This window comes from Neodothiora populina (assembly GCF_041146345.1).
Source record: "Neodothiora populina strain CPC 39397 chromosome Unknown canker_contig_15, whole genome shotgun sequence".
NCBI classification, from domain to species: Eukaryota; Fungi; Ascomycota; class Dothideomycetes; order Dothideales; family Dothioraceae; genus Neodothiora; species Neodothiora populina.
In genome coordinates this window covers 155,194-174,235 of record NW_027191413.1, presented here as the reverse complement: position 1 = coordinate 174,235, position 19,042 = coordinate 155,194, and the positions used below count along the sequence as shown (strand labels likewise).

The window sequence follows — 19,042 nt, the reverse complement described above, 5'->3', positions numbered from 1 at the left end:
TAGTAATGGGTCGGTTCGTGCTACGTTTGTTGAAGGCATTGCTTCTGATGGATGTGTCTATATTTACTTGTCACTCTATGCAAATGCCTGTGCGACGTTGCGTGGGAGTGCAGGACCAGTTGGTAGGTTGACGTATGAACTGCAATCGATCATTTGCTGACTTTGTGTCCGATAGGGTCAACCTGACCATCGGTGAGTGGAGATGTGAAAGACTAGAGACTGACGGTATTGATGCATTCTGTACAGGGACCTTCAGGGTGAGTTTTATAAGTTCTGATATACAAGACATATAGTGACGTTATTTTCCAGGCCGACGGGTGCTTCGGGGATCAGTGGAGCGGTCGGTGCGACTGGACCTACAGGTAGTATACTCTTGAAGTTTCCGAGTCTCATAGTTGGCTGAGCGAGAAATAGGCCCATCCGGTGCCACAGGTGCCGACGGTGCATCTGGAGCAGTGGGACAGACCGGCGCTATAGGGCCGACGGTAAACTCATGTGATGGGATCAGGAATCTAGACAGGACTGACAGCGCTCCAAGGGTCCACAAGGCATTCAAGGAGTGGCAGGACCTACAGTGGGTGCAATCTGATGCTCGATCTTAGGTCTTTTCTGACCTTTGGCAGGGCCAAACGGGCGCGCAAGGAGATACTGGTGTAGTGGTATGACGTCTGAGAATGTCGATGATGGGTTGTCAGCTGAGATGGATACAGGGGCCACAAGGGCCGTCCGGACCTACAGTAAGTGCTAAACATTAGTGATCAAGGGAAATTGGAAGACCATTGACGGAGATACAGGGCGTTCAAGTACGATGCACAATAGAATCGCGAAAATGTGTACCTGGGTTGACAGATGTCAGGGTCCTAGTGGTACCGTTGGAGCAACGGGCTCGACCGGTCCGACGGTATATGTGCCAGGCTGACCAAAGCTCGAGACCTTGCTGACAAGATCAGATAGGGACCTCAAGTAAGACGTTCAGGAACATCTACCCGCGGCAAGCTTCTAATGCTGTTAGGGTGCATCTGGTATGGTCGGAGCTACTGGTCCGACAGGTATAAGCGGAATGACTGGACCAGCTGTGAGTATCCGACATCACTATTCAGATTGACTATCTGTTAATCTTGTGTAGGGTCCCATTGGTTTGTAGATTCCCTGCTGTGCCACAGTGATCACAGAATGTAGTCTCATAAATCTCTTCTAGGACCTACCGGCGCAACAGGTGCGACAGGTGCAACTGGTACAATGGGTCCGCAAGGTGTACCTGGGCCGACAGGCTGGACAGGTCCAAGTGGACCTTCAGGTGAGAATCTACGGCTCGTGATAAAGTTCGATCATCGCTGATACCCCCAGGTCCTTCTGGTAAGATAGAAGAGTACAACTTCTTCACAAGCTCCCAGCTGACCAAAGGAAGGACCAACTGGAGCCTCTGGCATTACTGGCGCGACTGGAGCAATAGGACCTGCCGGTGTGGCGGGACCCGCTGGTTCTACTGGAAGCACTGGGCCGAGTGGGCCAAGCGGACCAAGCGGACCTTCGGTATGTGCATCTGAGCTGACCTGTCTTTGCTCACTGCTAAACCAACCATTAGGGGCCAACAGTAGGTACACTGATACTCAACAAACATGTGACTACTGACACGGATTACCAAGGGCATAGCAGGTCCAAGCGTAAGTCACTTCATTACTCTGTCTGCAGGTATCGCTGAGCTTACAATTCTTTGCAGGGGCCGATCGGTATGTGAGACCCATGGGAGTATCCAACCCGCAACTTACAAGCAACAATCTAGGTCCGACGAATACCGCAAATTTGTTCGCATACTTTGGCTGTTACATCCAGACAGGATTGCCTATCGTTTCCAGTGGCAAAGCTCTTGCGGCATACCAAACATCAGTACCTGGCATAATCAATTCGCAGTGCGCCAGTTTATGTCAACGCCAGAATTACATCTTCTTCGGAACGGTGAATCAAGGCACCAACAGTGCAGATTGCTATTGCGGGAACATCCTCACGTATGTGACCGTGGTAGTAGGAGTCCTGACTGTACAAGGTCCAGCTGGAGAGGTGAGGCATGCGGCTAGCGAATGTGAGTAAAATTACACTAAACATGCGTGTGTAGAACAATTGCTGGCCTTGTAACGGAGGAGCGATCGCTGGGGGTGTGCCGGGAGAGTGCGGAAACCTGACATCGAATACAATAGCTATCTACGCTCGAAGCTTTTAGGTTATTGAAGTCAGTGGTTCAAACCGTTTGCCAAAAGCCGAAAGCTAGGAGAAATGCATGTTGCACTTGAAAACAGGCTGTGCAACGATTTGGCATGATTAGATTGTCATGTGCTGTGAGTACTGTCGTCAGGTGGGTCCTTACGCATAAATTAGGGCTTCAACCTCTGCAAGGTGAACATGTCTGGCATTCAACAATGCTTACGGCTTTTAAATGTTTCTCCTGTATGCACGAGATAATGGATTCGACTCGAAAGATATACACTGGGTGCTTGATAGACAGTATGATTGGGGAATGTAGTTGTCGTTCGAGTGACGTTTGCTGTTCGGATGTGGCGAGATCCGTTGCGCCGGAGGACGGAACGCCCGGGTATAAACCACATGGAACGAGACCCTGCTGCACGACTACGTTTCGCGCATATCTGATACACTTTTTGTACAGATTTGGTGTTGTTGAATGAGGAGATTGTCGCTGATGTGGATCTGAGACGTTGAAGAATTGGAGAAAGACATTAGTGGTTAGCATCCCAGTCCCCCACGAGATACATAAGACACGGTAGAGAGCGCTATCTTCTAGGAACTACACCATCACTGAACACATTGGATTACTTGCCCCAATCTACCTTATTGATCAACGGGACCTGCGACTGATAAGACTCGTTATGGCTACTTTCCCTACCCAAGAAGTACTGTCGAAGTTGAACGAGCCGGACCCTGAGTTCGTTCAAGGGCTTCAGAAGTTCTTTGAGAGTCTGCCCACAGGTGAGATACCCGACATGAGTGAGCCGAGCACGGCGCGCTTCTATCGCGAGCTGGAGGATCGTAAACGACGAGATGCACTCCCACAATTGCCGGTTGAGGTGTCGGTAATGAACATCGCAATGCGAGATGGTTTCGAGAACGAAGCCCGGATCTTCAAGCCTCAAGCTGCGCAACAATCAGCAGGAAGACCACTGGTGGTGCTTGTTTATGGTGGCGGGTTCATCACAGGCGACAACAACTCTCCGACTCCATATGCAAAACCGATTGCTCATTTGTACGATGCGATAGTGGTCAGCATCAGCTACCGCATGACTCCCGAATTCAAGTTCCCAGTCCAGGCACACGATGTCTGGGATAACCTGCAATGGATCGCAAAGAACGCTTCTCGCATCGGTGCTGACCCTTCTGCTGGGTTTGTGCTTGGTGGCGAATCTGCTGGTGGCAACGTAGCTGCCGTCGCAGCGGCCATGGCCCAGACAGACAGGTTAGAATTGCCATTGACGGGCTTGTGGTTGTCTGTTCCATGGTTACTCAACGAAGCGCCCAAGGGCTACGAAGAGTTCTACCAGGCTCGAGAGCAGAATGCCAACGCCGCAATGATCAACAACGAAGTCTTGAGCATGGTGAAGCGCATGTGGTGTCCTGACTTTGCTTCTAAAAACTTCTCGCCATTCAACAACCTGGACGTGATTGATGACGAGCACCCGACGACTTATATTCAAGTCTGCGGATTGGATCCGTTGAGGGACGATGGACTCATATATGGGCGAGTGCTGGACGAAAGGGGCGTCAAGACCAAATTCGACCTCTACCCAGGCGTTCCACACGCTCACTGGGCCATGTTCCCATCCATTGAGGCTTCAAAGAAGGGGATGGTCGATGCCGTCATCAACATAGGCTGGCTTCTGGGAAAGCAAGTTGAGAGAGAGGATATACACGAGAGTCTTGGTAAGCTAGCTTAGATGTCTTGATTGTTCATGATGGGCCCGTCGGACTCCTGGGAAAGCAAGCAGAGCAAGAGGACATATACGAGAGTCATGGTAAGCTAGCTTAGATCTCGGGCTCGTGTCGAAGGATGATTACAATATAGACTAGACATCATCAATTAGGCAGCACACGATTTGCGAATCTTACAAACATACTAAGCGTGAATCGATGAATCGAAGCATGTGCGACCTATCTCTTTTCCGAACCATCGACTCGAGCTGGACCAGCAGATCCTGCTGCAACTTACTAGAACCGGTCGCTAGGGGGTTGCCATGTTCCATACTGCGCGGAGGTCGCCAAGTTTATCCCGATGTCTGCTGCATGTAAAGAGCCAAGAGCATGGGGACGGCGGGGAAACGGCGGCAAGCATTGGAGTCTTCGGTTGAAACAAGATGTTCAGGACAAGCTCGAACAAGAAACACCCAAGCCTTTACCTGACCTGAACCTAGAAGCTTGAGCGGCCAAATAAGCCTATGACGGAGACGCCTGGTGGGTCGGGTCGGTCCCTTTAGAAGCAAAAGGCAAACGGTCCAATGTTCGCTTGCACACCGACTTCGTTACTGATCAAGCTCGTGCCTTTTTTTTTCTATCGAGCAAGAGTTCTTTTTCAGACAACGAATGCGACGAATAGGTTGGCTGCTGCGCTGTTATGCACAGGCTCACCTTCAGGTAGATCTGCACAGCCCCTAAGCTCACCTGCTCCCACCGCCATGCGTGAAAATGGCCCTCGCGAGCTTGGCTCTTACGACGTGGACCTTGGCGGCGCGCCTCCTGCGTGTGTTTACAAGTACACATCAACAGGTCGCGGGGGGATCTAGAACCTGAAGAATGAGTGTGTGTGCAATAGATTTCCTGCTAAGTATCGCGAAAGACATTCTTTGTCTGTTATGCGAATGTGCTGCTGCTGCTGCTCCTGCTCCTGTGATACATATCCTGCTGCTTCTTCACCACCACCCCTGATCCTACCTATTAAGAACTTTATGCTTTTCTGGTGACAAGGCCATCTCATTTCCCACATCCCGCCTCATAAGATATACTTGTGTCTAGGGGGCATAAGTGCATCTCACTGGCTTGGCAGTGCAACAAATCAGGTTTTTTTGTGGTTGTTGTCTGTGATACGGATAAAGAACGCAAAAGGACTACTGAGGTGCTTTTGTCGTTCTGATATGTCACAAAATATCAGCGACTGAAGAATAATTCAAAGGATATTCGTCACAAGGCACTTCGAGGATGACGACCAGACCAAAACCAACATCAACCCAGGGTGGGTTGAACCGCCGTTCTACCGCACCGGTCGAGTACACGACGGAACCAAAGGCTCAAGAGGAGGCTCGCCATTCCCTGCAACTCCCCGGCTTTAACCACAATGGACACAAAATCACACCAGGAATCAACCCGGAGGGCGAGAGTGGGAGGAGGGGAATCCAGCCGGCGCACATGTTCAAGATCATCTGGATCAGCTCGTGTAATGCCAGCAGCTGGGTGAATGTGCTATGGCCGTTTGTGCCCACGGCCATGGCTCTGTTCTGGGCTCGGCCAGAACAACATCTCTGGATCTTCATTACTTCGTACATCGCCATGGTGCCGTCTGCGAATCTCATCGGGTTCGCGGGACAGGAGCTGGCTCGCAAGCTGCCCAAGGTTTTCGGAGTCGTGTTCGAGACGACTTTGGGGTCACTTGTGGAGATTGTTCTGTTCATGGTTCTGTTGAAGCACTACGGCAACGAGGGTGTGCATATCATCCAGGCTGCCATTTTGGGTAGTATTCTCGCAAACTTGCTGCTGTGTCTCGGATTGTGCTTCTTCTTCGGAGGGCTCATCAGGGAAGAGCAGACGTTTCACGATGCAGTCAGTGATACGGGAAGCAACCTGATGCTTGTTGCTGGCAGTAAGTTTTTTCTTTGCATTTTGCTCGCGACTCGGCAAAAGACTAATCGCCCCCCCTCCTAGTGGCTCTCGTGATCCCAGCAGTCTACGCAGCAGCAGTCAAAGAGCTGCTTCCCGACGCCGAGATGCTCCGCACCGAAGTGCTGCGCATATCACGCGCGACAGCCATCATCCTGCTGCTCGCATTCCTGGTGTACGTCTTCTTCCAAACGCGCTCGCACCACGGCCTCTTCGACGAGATCTTCGAGCACGACGAGCAGAAAGACCGCGACCGAGCGCGCGACATGGCCAAGCCCAAGCTGACGCTCAGCGAGACGGTGCTGTGTCTCGCGTGCGGCATCACCTTCGCCACGCTCATGGCTATTTTCCTCGTGTTCCAAATCGACTTCATCGTCGAGCGCGGCGTGAAAGACGCCTTCGTAGGCCTCATCCTTATTCCGCTCGTCGAGAAGGCCGCTGAGCATCTGACGGCCATCGACGAAGCGTGGGATAACCAGATGAACCTCGCGCTGTCGCACGTCCTCGGCGCCTCGGTCCAGACCGCGCTGCTCAACACGCCCCTGGTGGTCATTGTGGGCTGGGGCCTGAACATCAACATGGCGCTGGACTTCAAGCTGTTTGACTCCGTAGTGCTGATCCTGGCGATTCTGGTCGTCGGAGGCTTCCTGAGAGATGGAAAGAGTAACTACCTCGAGGGCAGCCTGTGCTTTTTCGTCTATGTGCTCATCGCGGTCGCGAGTTTCTATTGGCCTAATCCGGCGGAGATGACGGCTGAGCTGGGGCTTTCGGAGTGAGACTGAACGAGTGACGGAGGAGGAAGGTCGAATGGTTCTGTGTATGGCGGAGAGAGAGAGGGGAAAAGAGCGATGTCATTGATTGAGCGATTGACAGTTTCACGGGTTCAGACATTGCTGGGTCTACTTTATGTCTTTATCGAGCGATCAGGAGTTCCGGCGTATGATACAGTATCACGAGTCCCACATTTCTATCCTGTTCTTCTTGTGTTCTTATCTCTGAGAAAGTTTCTGGTCAGGGGCTGGAATAATGACTACATCCGAAAGAGAGAGAAAAAGGAAGAAAGAAGAGAGTGAAAAAGGCATCATGTGGTTTTCGACGAAGCCACATCTTCGCTCTCCAACACCTCGAGCAATCCACCGACGAGATGCAGACTTCCCGTCACGAGGACCTTGACGTCTGCTTCTGTCTGCGTCCTCTCCTTGTCGTCACTGGCAGAGGCAGAGGCAATCTGACGCGCCAGCGCGATCGCCTCCTCGATAGTCCTCTCGATGCGCACATCAGCGGCGGCGTCGACGGCCCTCCAGGTATTGGCGAGATCGTGCTGGACGCGCAGGGTGGACACGTCGGTCGAGTCTGTGTTCATTGATGCCAGGTCGGGCTTGAAGCCTGCGGTGGCGTAGGTTTCGTTTGTGCAGAATATGACGGCCGTGAATGGTCGTTGTGTCTGTCGTTCTGCAGCGGCTGAGGCTTCGGCTGATGACGACGAAGACGCAGAAGGTGGAGCGGCGTCGAGGGCGGTGGCCAGTGTCGAGTGCAGTCTGCGAGCCAGACTGTCTGCGTCGCGGGTTTGTTGGTTGAAGATCAGGATGCGGGGTTGTTTGGTCTGTGACGAGGGCGAAGACGAGGAGGGTGAAATGTGCGAGGCGAACCAGCGGCCTGCCATCTCGATGCTCTCGAGCGTGTGGCCGCCGTCAATGTACCATGTCAAGCTGTGCGACGGGTCCGGCCTGACTTGACAGCGTCCGCCCAGCTTGACTTGCTCGAGACCAGCGCGGAACTCGGCGGGGAGTGGCGAGGACGAGTCTCCAGGGGTGGGCAAGTCCTTGACCCCTTGCTTGACCAGATGAGCGGCAGCCATGGCGATGGCGAGACTGGCGTTGGTCTTCTGGAAGTCGGCGGCGAGACCGAGAGTGATGTCGCCCGAAGCAATCGACCGATGGACCGAGGTCAGCGTCAGCGTCGTCTGCCTCTCTTGCGCCCGCTCCTTCAACACGGCCAATGCTGGGGCGGGCTGAGGCACAGTCAAAGCAGGCACGCCAGCCTTGAATATGCCGGCCTTGTGCCATGCGATGCTCTCAATCGTGTCGCCCAGCATGGCGGTGTGGTCGATGCCCAGACTGGTGACTCCGCACACGCTCGGGTTCACGAGCATGTTTGTGCTGTCGTACTCGCCGCCGATGCCGCACTCGATGACGGCGCAGTCGACTCCCTCGCTCATGTATGTGTGCAGGGCCATCAGAGTCAGGAAGCGAAAGTAGACGGGCTTTGTCTCTCTGCTCTGGGGGTCTGGGTGGCCTTCTCTTTCTGCCGACTGCTCGAGTCTGTTCCACGTCTCGAAGAAGTACTTGGCGAACATTTCTTCGGACAAGGGAGCGTTGTCGATCTGGATGCGCTCGCGGACAAAGCGCAGGTGAGGCGAAGTGTAGAGGCCGACCTTTTTGACTGAAAGGGACCCGGTGTACTGCTGCAGGATGCTCGAGACAAACGACGAAGTGGATCCTTTTCCTTTGGTGCCGGCGACGTGGATGGCCTTCAGCTTGTCAAAGTCCGAGGGCTGTTTCAATCGAGACATGATCAGTTATGAGAGCGGCGACCAGCAGGACGAGACAACGCACACCTCGTAGCCGATGCGCTTGACCCATTCAATCATCTCTGGGATGGCCATTTTGTTCATGCCCTTGCCCGACTTGCGGATGGCGTCGACGATGGCAAAGTTGGATTGCAGCGTGTTGAGCGCCGCCACTGCAGCCTACGTTTATCGTCATACAGTCAATCGATCATCCTTGCATCTATTGATATCCAATCACCGAATCATACTGACACTGTAATCGCCCTGCATTCTGGCGGAAGCGAGCAGACCACGGCTGTGGAAGCGGTTGAAAGAGCTGGATGTTACTCGTGGCTTTGACAGCAGATGCAGCATCACCGCATTTCGGGTTCTGCACCGGGAGTTGATGCAAGTGACAAGAAAGAAGAAAGAATGAATGCCTACCGTATCTGTTCTCGATATACCATGAATGACTCATGTCCAGGTCTTGTCGGTCTCGTCCCTGACAAATGGCCAAGTGGACGACTGGCGCGCGTCATCGCGTGTCAATCGCGTCTCCCGCAGCTCGCGTCGATTATTACTGCAAGTCGCCCTCCCTTCCTTCCAGAGTTGGAATGATGATTGCTGTATGCTTCCTTCCTCTTGCGTCTGCTTCATACTCTTGTCTCAATTGCCATCCACTGTCTTGTATGATCTTGTCTGTCGACTCTCGATGAAGTCTGGAAAGTCCAGATTGTCCCCAACACCCTCGCAGTCCAGAAGCAACGACATGGTTCGGGGAATCGAGGGCAACGAGACTGCCACTCCCAAACCAACCCTGACGAAAAGCACATCCTCGGCCTCGGCCCCGGCATCTCAGAAGAGCCAGAGAAGCATTCTGGGCTTCTTGCAGAAGAAACCCACGGCCTCGTCTCCCGCTTCGACTGCCTCGACTGTCAAACCTTCTGCTGCTGATCCTGCTGCCTCGAATGCAGCTGCTCCTTCCACATCGAGTCTGACCCCGGCCCCGAGCAGTGACAGAGGTGCTCCCTCGAGTCCTGCATTGCCCTCTTCACCCATCCGACTCGACGGAAAGAACAAGGAAAACGGTCTGCCTTCCCCGTCCGCCTCGACTCCTGAAGAAGAATCCGACGCTGATGCTGTAGGGCGTCAAGAAGGACCCGCACCTGAACCTGAACCGGCTTCATCTCCTCCTCGCAAGGTTTGTCTTCTTGGTCTCGATACCCAATCACAATCCCGCAGAACAGTTGACTCGAAGACAACACAGGCAAGAAAGGCAGTCAGCTACGCCGAATCTGACGACGAATCTGACGACGAATCTGACGACGACGACGTCGTACTGAAGCCACGTTCCTCCAATACAGCTGGTCGTGCCTCGAAGAGAAGGAAGATTGTCGACGACGATGACTCGGACGACGACTTTGCCATGGACGACGCCATGGAGGCTGCCATGACGCAGGTGGACGGTCTGTATACCCGCAAGACCCTCGACGATTCGTCTTCCCCCACTCACACTTTCCTCTGCTCCAGATGACATGGACGACTTCGTCGTGCCCGACGGTAGCGACGACGAGGCACCCGCCAAGCCCAAGCCGCGCAAAAGATCAACTCAAACCTCTCGGAAGCCTTCGCCGGCCGCCACGCCACCGGTCGACATGGACGACGACCTGCCTATCGTTCCCTCCATCTCGACGGCACAACAATGGAAATTCGATCCGGACAACCTCCAGCTTCAAGAGCGCAAGACCCAAACCCAATCTGCAAAGAAGCCCCGGTCGGGTCCGCCCAAGAAACAAAAGGCCCACATGACGGAGCCTGAGCAGCGGTATCCCTGGCTTGCTCAGATGAGAGATGCCGACGGCAACAAGCCAGCCACCCCAGACCACGATCCTCGCACCCTCTACATCCCTCCTCTGGCCTGGAACAAGTTTTCTCCTTTTGAAAAGCAGTACTGGGAGATCAAGTGCAAGTTCATGGACACCATAGTCTTCTTCAAAAAAGGCAAGTTCTACGAATTGTACGAAAACGACGCCACGGTCGGTCATCAGCTCTTCGATCTCAAGCTCACCGATCGTGTCAACATGCGCATGGTCGGCGTGCCAGAAGCCTCGCTTGACCACTGGGCGAACCAGTTCGTCGCCAAGGGTTTCAAGATTGCTCGAGTCGACCAGATGGAGACTGCGCTCGGCAAAGACATGCGTGAACGCGGCGAAAAGTCTGGCGGCAAGGCCGGTAAACCGCAAAAGGAAGAGAAAGTCATCAGACGAGAGCTGGCCTCCGTCCTGACTGCAGGCACTCTTGTCGAAGGTGGTATGCTCCAAGATGACATGTCCACCTATTGCGCCGCCATCAAAGAGAGAGAAGTCGACGGCGTTCCTGCCTTTGGTATCGCTTTCGTCGATACCGCGACCGCCCAGTTCCAGCTCTGTGACTTTGTCGACGACGCAGACATGACCAAGTTCGAGACTTTCGTTGCCCAGACCAGACCGGGCGAAGTGATTCTGGAAAAGGTAAGCCCGACGTTCATCTTCTTGATCCATGACAAGGAAAAAACCCCACCAGCTGATCAGTCAATTGCAGTCGTGCATCTCACAAAAGGCACTCCGCATCCTCAAGAACAACACCCCGACCACGACCATCTACAACTACCTGAAGCCCGAAAAGGAGTTCCTGCCCGCCGAGAGGGCTGCGATGACTCTTGCTGGCGAAAAGTACTTTGAGTCTCCCACCGAAGATGACATCGAGGCATGGCCGGCTGTCCTTCGTGAGGCCAAAGACAAGGAGCTTTGTTTCTCTGCTTTTGGAGGTCTGATGTGGTATCTGACCATGCTCAAGATCGAACGAGATCTTATCACGCTGGGCAACTTCCAGTGGTATGATCCAATCAGAAAGGCCACGAGTCTGGTACTCGACGGCCAGAGCCTGATCAACCTCGAGATTTTCGCAAACAGTTTCGACGGCGGCGCCGAAGGCACTTTGTTCGCCATGCTGAATCGATGCATCACTCCGTTCGGCAAACGCATGCTGCGCCAGTGGGTTTGCCATCCGTTGGCGGACGCCACAAAAATCAACGCCCGACTTGATGCAGTCGAAGCACTGAATGCCGACTACTCCATTCAAGACCGCTTCACTGCTTCATTGACGAAATTGCCCGATCTGGAGCGTCTCATCTCACGAATTCACGCAGGGAGATGCAAGGCGCAAGACTTTGTCAAGGTCCTTGAAGGTTTTGAACAGATCGAGTACACCATGTCCTTGCTCGGTAGTTTCGGCCAAGGCGAGGGCGTACTCGGCCAGCTCATCTCGTCGATGCCGGATCTTGCAGGCGCCCTCGAGCACTGGAAGACCGCATTCGACCGCATCAAAGCCAAAGAGGAGGCACTGCTGGTTCCTCAACCTGGTGTGGAACAGGACTTTGACGAGTCCGAAGACCACATCAACGAGATCCTTGGCGAGCTGGACGATCTGCTCAAACGTTGTCGCAAAGACCTGGGTAGCTCGGCCATCAAGTACACCGACAGTGGCAAAGAGATTTACCAGCTCGAGGTGCCAGTCAAAGTCAACAACAAGGTCATTCCCAAGTCTTTCAGGCAAATGTCGGCCACGAAACAATGCAAACGATACTACTTCCCCGAGCTCGAGACACTTGTGCAAAGCCTCAAGGAAGCTCAAGAGACTCACGCTCAGATTGTCAAGCAAGTGGCTGGCAGATTCTACGCTCGATTCGACGAGGACTACACCACTTGGCTGCAGGCGGTCAAGATTATCGCCCATCTCGACTGCTTGATCTCCTTGGCCAAAGCATCTCTGTCGCTGGGCGAGCCATCGTGTCGACCACAGTTTGTCGACTCGGCACGCAGCGTGCTCGACTTCACGGAATTGAGACATCCTTGCATGCTCAACAGCGTGTCTGACTTCATCCCCAACAGCATTTCGCTAGGTGGCAACACACCCAACATTTCACTCCTCACAGGTGCCAATGCCGCTGGAAAGAGTACGATCTTGCGAATGACCTGTATTGCTGTGATTCTTGCTCAGGTCGGCTGCTATGTACCATGCGCATCCGCAACCTTGACGCCGGTTGATCGCATCATGTCGCGCCTGGGCGCGCATGACAACATCTTCGCAGGACAGTCAACTTTTATGGTCGAACTGTCGGAAACGAAAAAGATTCTCGCGGAAGCTACCCCTAGGTCTCTTGTCATTCTCGACGAGTTGGGTCGCGGCACTTCGTCTTATGACGGTGTGGCAGTGGCGCAGAGTGTCTTGCATCACGTAGCGACTCATGTAGGCTGCGTTGGTTTCTTTGCCACCCACTACCACTCTCTCGCAGATGAGTTTAGTAGGCATCCTGAGGTTATTGCGCAAAGGATGGCTATACATGTCGACAATGATGAGAGAAGGGTGACTTTTCTGTACCAGCTGGAGGAGGGTGTGGCCGAGGGCAGTTTCGGAATGCACTGCGCCTCCATGTGCGGCATTCCCCGTGCCGTCGTCGAGCGCGCGGAGGAAGCAGCAAAGGAGTGGGAGTACACTGGACGACTCAAGACCCAAGTCGAGCAGAACAAGGACAGGAAGGAAATAAACTTGGGGATCTTGAGCGATATCGCCTGGATCTTGCGGGCCGCTGATGGTGGCACAAGCATTGAAGGAGGAGAGAAGGGAGTCGAGGAGCGAAGTCTCGAGGTTCTCAGGAGAGCCATTGCCGCGCTTTAGAGGTCTTTTTCTTGTCTCTTTCTCCTCTTTTCCTTCTTCTCTCGTACTTTGGCGAATGTATCTCTATCCAGCGTCTTGTAAGGTAGGCATCATGTACAATAACAGGCCGAGTCATGATGGTTTAGGGATCGCAGTTAGATAGCGATGAACATCCCATGAACGCCACCGCCTCGAAAAGACGGCTTTTCTCTTCGCATGACTTTCAATCCTCTCCAACGTCCAATCTTCTGACTCATCAGCGTAAGTTGGGTATTTTTTCCAACACTAGTTCTCTACTGGAGAGAGATGTACACAGATGGCACGGATTACATGAAAGCCGACGCGCGAGAAGTGTGATGGACACAGGAGGACGATATACAGTCCGTCGATATACTTACAGTACAGTACAGTACAGTACAGTGCAGTAGGTACCTCGAACATGAGCGAGAAAGATATATAGCAGTAAAATAAGCAATAGTGATACCCACGAGGGCTTACCTGCTTGCGTAAGGCTACTAAGCAGAGCAGAAAGGGCATAGCAACAGTACAGCACAGTATTTCTCAACGAAGACGGGGACTTACATACCTCTGAGTCGTGGCAGGGGGGGGGGGGAGGGTTTTATCTCAGGGTTCAGGTACAGGATGGATGTAGGTTCTTCGGCATATTCAGGGGTTGGAGTCAAGGTTTGGTATTGGATGTTCTTCTTGGTTTTATTCTTAGATGTATAGAGAGTGGAAGTTACAAGGAGAGACGGAGCATGAGATTAGTTGTGCTAAGTGTTTGTTCCATTAGAGATATATATTCGCACCTCCAATTAGAAGGCAAGGGTCAAGACAAGCGTGGTTGAAGAACCACAGTCATACGACAAGCAGTATCATGTTCCGAGTACAAAGGGATTTGCTTTCAGTCAGTGACTTCGTAATAAATGGTCAATGAATCCTTAGTAAACCGTGAATAACTGCTCAGTAAATGGTCAATATGACTCAAGACAAGCTGCTGTGTAGTATCAGCTCAGGGCCGTCGAACGCGCTGTCAATATTGTCCAGAGGGTCTCTCAGTGATTCGTGTCAAATACTAAGATGGCCAATGCGGTATGTAAGACTACCGAGTAGAATTCATCAGATAGGTCCAGCGCATGCGAACAACAAAACTGGTGGAGATCTTAGCAATACAAGCGCTGAAGCGCATTAGAGTTACCGATAGAGTGGGCAAGTACCACCTTACTCAAAGGCCAAGGAATGACACTACCAAGACACTGTCAGTTCACAAGCACTCGAGCACAAGCACAGGGCCGTGGAAGCAACAGCGACCTTCCATTACTCCGTTCCATGTGGAGAACACCTACTGACCCAAAAAAAAGGCGATTAGCCGAAAACCAACAGTAAGACAAGGGGGGGGGGGGTGTCCGCGGCGCACGAAACATCTATGATGACAAGAATGACCAAAAAGAAACAGGGCCATCCGTCCGAGATGGCTTCACGAAACCTCTCACCGCAAGAGAATGCACTTGACCGCGAAGAAGAAGCGTTGCCCGGTCCGCCGTCCGTGGAAAAAGAGAACATAGGCACCGTCTGGGATGCAGATCTCTGCCTCTTGCTACCTCTTCTCCACATTATGGCCCGTTTCTCAGGGACGACCCCGGAGTGATGAGCAAGATTGGAACCCAACCCGGCGGATACTCTACGTGTGCAGGGCACTGATTGCTCATCGTGCTATGACTGTGAACGATGACGCTGCCATAGTCGAGTGTGACGGCATGTACGGGACAACGGTACTCAGTAGCATTGGCACAATAACATGTCCGCTGCGACTGCGGATATAAGTAATGAACTCTACGGTGTAGAGTTCATACAATGCAGCATGTGGCCGAAGCTCCTGGTAGAGCTGCAAGCCAGCCGTGTTGTCTACCCAGGTATCCGTGTTGGTGGCCCGTTCAGACATTTGACAATTGACTAAAATGCGAATCGATGTGACCGTGTCATGTGATAAGAAATTGTGTCTGCAGGCGTTGGATGCCTAAGGTTATCAAAGCGGACCTACTTCACTCCATGTTCCACCCATTGCAAGTACGATACAAAGGAGCTTGTTCTTAGGCAATGACTTTCCGATGAATACTTGATGAGTTTCTAACGAACAGGCAATGAGTTCCTTGTAAATGGACAACGAATCTCCCGTAAAAAGGCAATGAGTTTTTAGTGAGCAGTTAATGAAATCATAATAAACATTTGATGACTTTCTTCTGACTTCCCTATGAACTGTTAATGACTGAAAATGGACTCCTCTGTAATGTAATCACTCATATCATGTTCTTATAGTCACAAGTGAATCGTAAGGAATTGTAGTAAGGAACCGAATGCGACGTGAGAAAGAAAATATTATTAGAGCACATCAAGTACCAACAAACATCAGTCATTCATTCGATCTGTCCCAGACTCGGGGTGCTCGACGTAGACATTCTTAATCCCGAAGGTGCCTGAGGGGGTATCCAACCAAATGAAAGAAAAAACAAAAAACAAAAACAAAAGTAGCCATATGAACATTTTCAGATCTCGCAAATATTCGCCCTGCGTTATATTCCGAGCGTCGAAACCTGGCGTTTTCCATTACGTTCTGTCTCCAACTTAGACAGATTCGGCAGCGCGGGCCGCGGAGTTGTCCACCTTGTCGCGTCTCTCACGGCCCTTCTCGGACCAGGGGAAGTGTGCAACAGGGATAACAAAGAAAGAGTTGCTGCTATCGGCAATACCAGCGAGTGCATTGTACCAGGCAGCAAATGCGGCAATGATGCCGAAAGCGCCGCCGGCACGCAGACAGGCAGTCTGAGGCGCTCCAGAGGGAGCTCCAGTGATGTAGGCAATTCCAAGCATCAGGAAGGCAAGGTCGAGAGTGAAGAAGAGAGTGAAGAAGGCGACAGTGGAGCGGAGAGTACAGATGAGGAGAAGGAAGGTGAAAATGAACCAGCCCTGATATATGTTAGTGCTGCTACTGATTGCAGACTTTTCGCGCTGTGCTCACCATAAGATAGAGACCGAAAGAGTTCAAGAATGCAGCCGAGCCTCCTGTCGCCTCGAGAGAACTCTCGATAGCAAAGCCGCCGGGAGTGAGGATGATAGCGGTACCAATCCAGAAACCGCCATAGGAAGCCAGAGCAGTGGCACCAAAGGTGTTTCCAATTGCCATCTCCCTATTGATGTGTCAGTACACAATAGGAAGGCTAAAACTGCAGTCTACTTACCACATGCCGGCGCACAGCTGCACAAGACCACCGTATGCGAATGCAGCACCAACAACAATGTTGGGTGCGGTTAAGCCCTCGGTGCCGAGGTTGACCAGAGACAACACGAAGGTCGTGAGAGCGAAAGCACTGAGACCGAGAGGCGCAGGGTTGGCAAATTTGCGGTCATTGATGTTCTTATACAGACCAGGTTGAAATTCACCTCCAAAGGCAGGAAGACGAACGGACTCTCCGGTGTTGATGTGTGCAAGAGGGTTGCCACCATAGTCGAATCTTCGGCGTGGGTATGCATTTGCGCCATTGGTACCGTTCGCAGGAGCATAGTCATGGCCATTGACAAAGTCCATATCATTCAGCTCTTTGTTGTGCAGAGCGGCATTGCCAAGATCGTTGTGCTCCTGTGCGGTGCTTGTAGACATTTTGGTTATATGTTCGAATTTCCTCAAATATTTGATAGTGATCACCCAGGAAGATCTAGGAAGGAACAAAAGGCCGGAGCAAAATCTTGAACGCTCAGCAAAGCTCGAGGGAGTAAGAGGAACTTTTTCAACGGGTGGAAATGCTTGGGGGAGTGATCCTAAAGGCTAAGGAGACGGGGCAAGTCTTTTATGCAGTAATTAATGATGCTATGGGGAGTCCCCTAGCGTGTGGAGAAAGCTTGCCGGGCTTGCGGAGAGGCGCGCTAGAGGAACTCTGTGAGCCAACTGCGGTTATTTAGGATTTCTGCAGATACGCCGTTGAAACATCCAATTCCCAGGAGAAACGATGACGATTTACCGAAGTTTGCGAAGGCTCAACTGATCTTTTTTTCCTTTCTTCCCTATCATGTCGGAATAATTTCTGGGGTGGCATAGCCCTCTCAGTCAAATTGCATTGCTTGGGCGACAGTCTCGTTGAGACAGCTGGAAACATGCCAGTGTTCCCGATATGCCGCCGCCTCCGCTCGTTCAACAAGTTCTACTGTAGAGAATGGACCCTGCATGATTCATAGAACTCACGTTGATCGCAGACGACCCCTCGCACCCCGGACCCATCTTTTGAATGTGCCGGTCGAGGAGTCTTTCAAATCATCTGGGACATCCACTATGGGCCATTTGCGTATGTAGCGTATTAGCCAAGCTTTGCTTTTGCTTCCGTCTGAACATGTGAACATCGATCTTGGACGTCGGCATCACATCTCACGACATCGAATAACTCAAAGGACAAAAGTCTTTCAACATTGCCGAGGTCAGCGCTGTCTCACTCAGACTGTCCAGGATTGAGATATTTCTGTTCTCCACTCGGTCATGTGGTTGCTCACACTAGAATTGAGTGGTTCGAGAACCACGGTTATCGTCATACTCGACTGTTGGGTATTGCGGGTTCCGAGTCACGGACTGCGCTGTGGCTCGTACTAGGAGCACACGGTGCGGGATTGACTACTCATCGTCTAGAAGCTCGTCCGCGAAAGCGATACGACGCTCAGGCCGGCAGAAATTTGCGATTAGTCAATCAGTGCCGTTTCTGTCCTGCCAACAACGCGTTGTGCTTGATGCTCGGAGCATCATCTGTACATTGCAATCTCAACACTCTGCACGGCAATTGAGGACTGACATTATCCACCCAATGGTCATGTGGAGAGCTTGTATAGCTGCTTACACAATTATTGCTGATCCTATCAGCGATGGTTTTGACGCATTGGGAGGTTTATGCGCGAAGTCCGAGGTCATCCGCGGCCATCTGAATGTAGGAAATGTACGAAGCATCAAGTGAGCCCCATCAAAGCTTGTCTAGGTGAACGATTTTCACTTGATCGTTCGCCCCCGTTTTGCTTGTTTTCTTGGCGGCTGCGCCTGCGCCTTGTGTTTTGACCCGAGGACTTGAAATTTTGGTAGCTGAGCAACACTTGATGGGGCTCAAACATGCCCATGTGGAGGTTTCTTTGTATACCCTGTGCACAGATGCTTCTCGAGACGATGCATCATGCACTATGCATGGACGGCCCATTCATGTTCTGTTGGATATCTTAGATTGTCTTGTTTTGATTGCAACCCCTCGCACGTGCGGGCACACTCTAATTCAACGTTCTGTATGGGGTTTCCTCTTCAGCGACTCAAGTCTTCTAGATGCCCCGATAGCTTCTAGGCGGTGTTCCTGTCCCATCACACACATCGCGTGGCGAGCAGGACGAGTCGCAATTTCATCCTGGTCACTACACGTGTCGTTCAAAGTATATGCCTAAAGTGGAATCGCTCGCAACAACGACACGATTGGATAGAGATATCCACTAAAACGAGTCGTAAAGACGGCCATTGCATGTTTCGGACTATTTCCCCCCTTTACCATCTGCGATTTTCGTTGGGCATTCAAAAATCCTACAGATACCCACCAGCGTGGTTACTTATATCGATGGGGTGACTTTTAACATCAAGATCTCCCTCACCCTTCCTAGCTTGCGAAACTCGTGGCTGAATGAATAGATTCTCATTACGAGTATATGCGACCTATCTATCCGTTAATATGCTTATACTATGTAGGTACATTGCGGATAACGAAACATTACAGTGCTGTTTAAGCTCGCTACTCAAAATAGGCGGAGCAGTGAGATGCTCTAGCCGTGCTCGTTTCAGTTCGCGAAGGGTTCCACATAGTCTGGCCGAATACTCGCTGGCAGTCTGTGACGATTATGATTTCTCTGATCGTGGCTTTTACA

General features: G+C 52.0%; 5 protein-coding genes across 6 annotated transcripts; 3 read left to right on the top strand and 2 right to left on the bottom strand.

Moving 5' to 3' along the window:
- Positions 1 to 3,098: 3,098 nt before the first annotated feature.
- On the top strand, positions 3,099 to 3,941 carry AAFC00_002432 (uncharacterized protein; the record flags this gene model as incomplete). The annotated part of the gene is made up of 1 exon (XM_069341744.1): positions 3,099 to 3,941. The coding sequence occupies one exon, from the start codon at positions 3,099 to 3,101 to the stop codon at positions 3,939 to 3,941; it is 843 nt and encodes a 280-aa protein (XP_069198254.1).
- A 1,255-nt stretch (positions 3,942 to 5,196) lies between these two features.
- AAFC00_002431 (uncharacterized protein) lies at positions 5,197 to 6,647 on the top strand (the record flags this gene model as incomplete). Its single annotated transcript, XM_069341743.1, has 2 exons — positions 5,197 to 5,854; positions 5,917 to 6,647. 2 exons carry the CDS (start codon positions 5,197 to 5,199, stop codon positions 6,645 to 6,647), a joined length of 1,389 nt encoding a protein of 462 aa, XP_069198253.1.
- Positions 6,648 to 6,952: 305 nt separating this feature from the next.
- Positions 6,953 to 8,710, bottom strand: AAFC00_002430 (uncharacterized protein; the record flags this gene model as incomplete). Its single annotated transcript, XM_069341742.1, has 3 exons — positions 6,953 to 8,425; positions 8,489 to 8,620; positions 8,693 to 8,710. 3 exons carry the CDS (start codon positions 8,708 to 8,710, stop codon positions 6,953 to 6,955), a joined length of 1,623 nt encoding a protein of 540 aa, XP_069198252.1.
- A 478-nt stretch (positions 8,711 to 9,188) lies between these two features.
- Positions 9,189 to 13,135, top strand: AAFC00_002429 (uncharacterized protein; the record flags this gene model as incomplete). Of its 2 annotated transcripts, XM_069341741.1 has the most annotated exons (4): positions 9,189 to 9,620; positions 9,687 to 9,885; positions 9,950 to 10,929; positions 11,000 to 13,135. In XM_069341741.1, 4 exons carry the CDS (start codon positions 9,189 to 9,191, stop codon positions 13,133 to 13,135), a joined length of 3,747 nt encoding a protein of 1,248 aa, XP_069198250.1. The 2 variants fall into 2 exon arrangements, with proteins under 2 accessions (XP_069198250.1, XP_069198251.1); XM_069348015.1 differs by having other exon boundaries at positions 9,189 to 9,885.
- Positions 13,136 to 15,736: 2,601 nt separating this feature from the next.
- Positions 15,737 to 16,769, bottom strand: AAFC00_002428 (uncharacterized protein; the record flags this gene model as incomplete). Its single annotated transcript, XM_069341740.1, has 3 exons — positions 15,737 to 16,078; positions 16,131 to 16,299; positions 16,351 to 16,769. The coding sequence occupies 3 exons, from the start codon at positions 16,767 to 16,769 to the stop codon at positions 15,737 to 15,739; spliced, it is 930 nt and encodes a 309-aa protein (XP_069198249.1).
- Between the last annotated feature and the right edge of the window lie 2,273 nt (positions 16,770 to 19,042).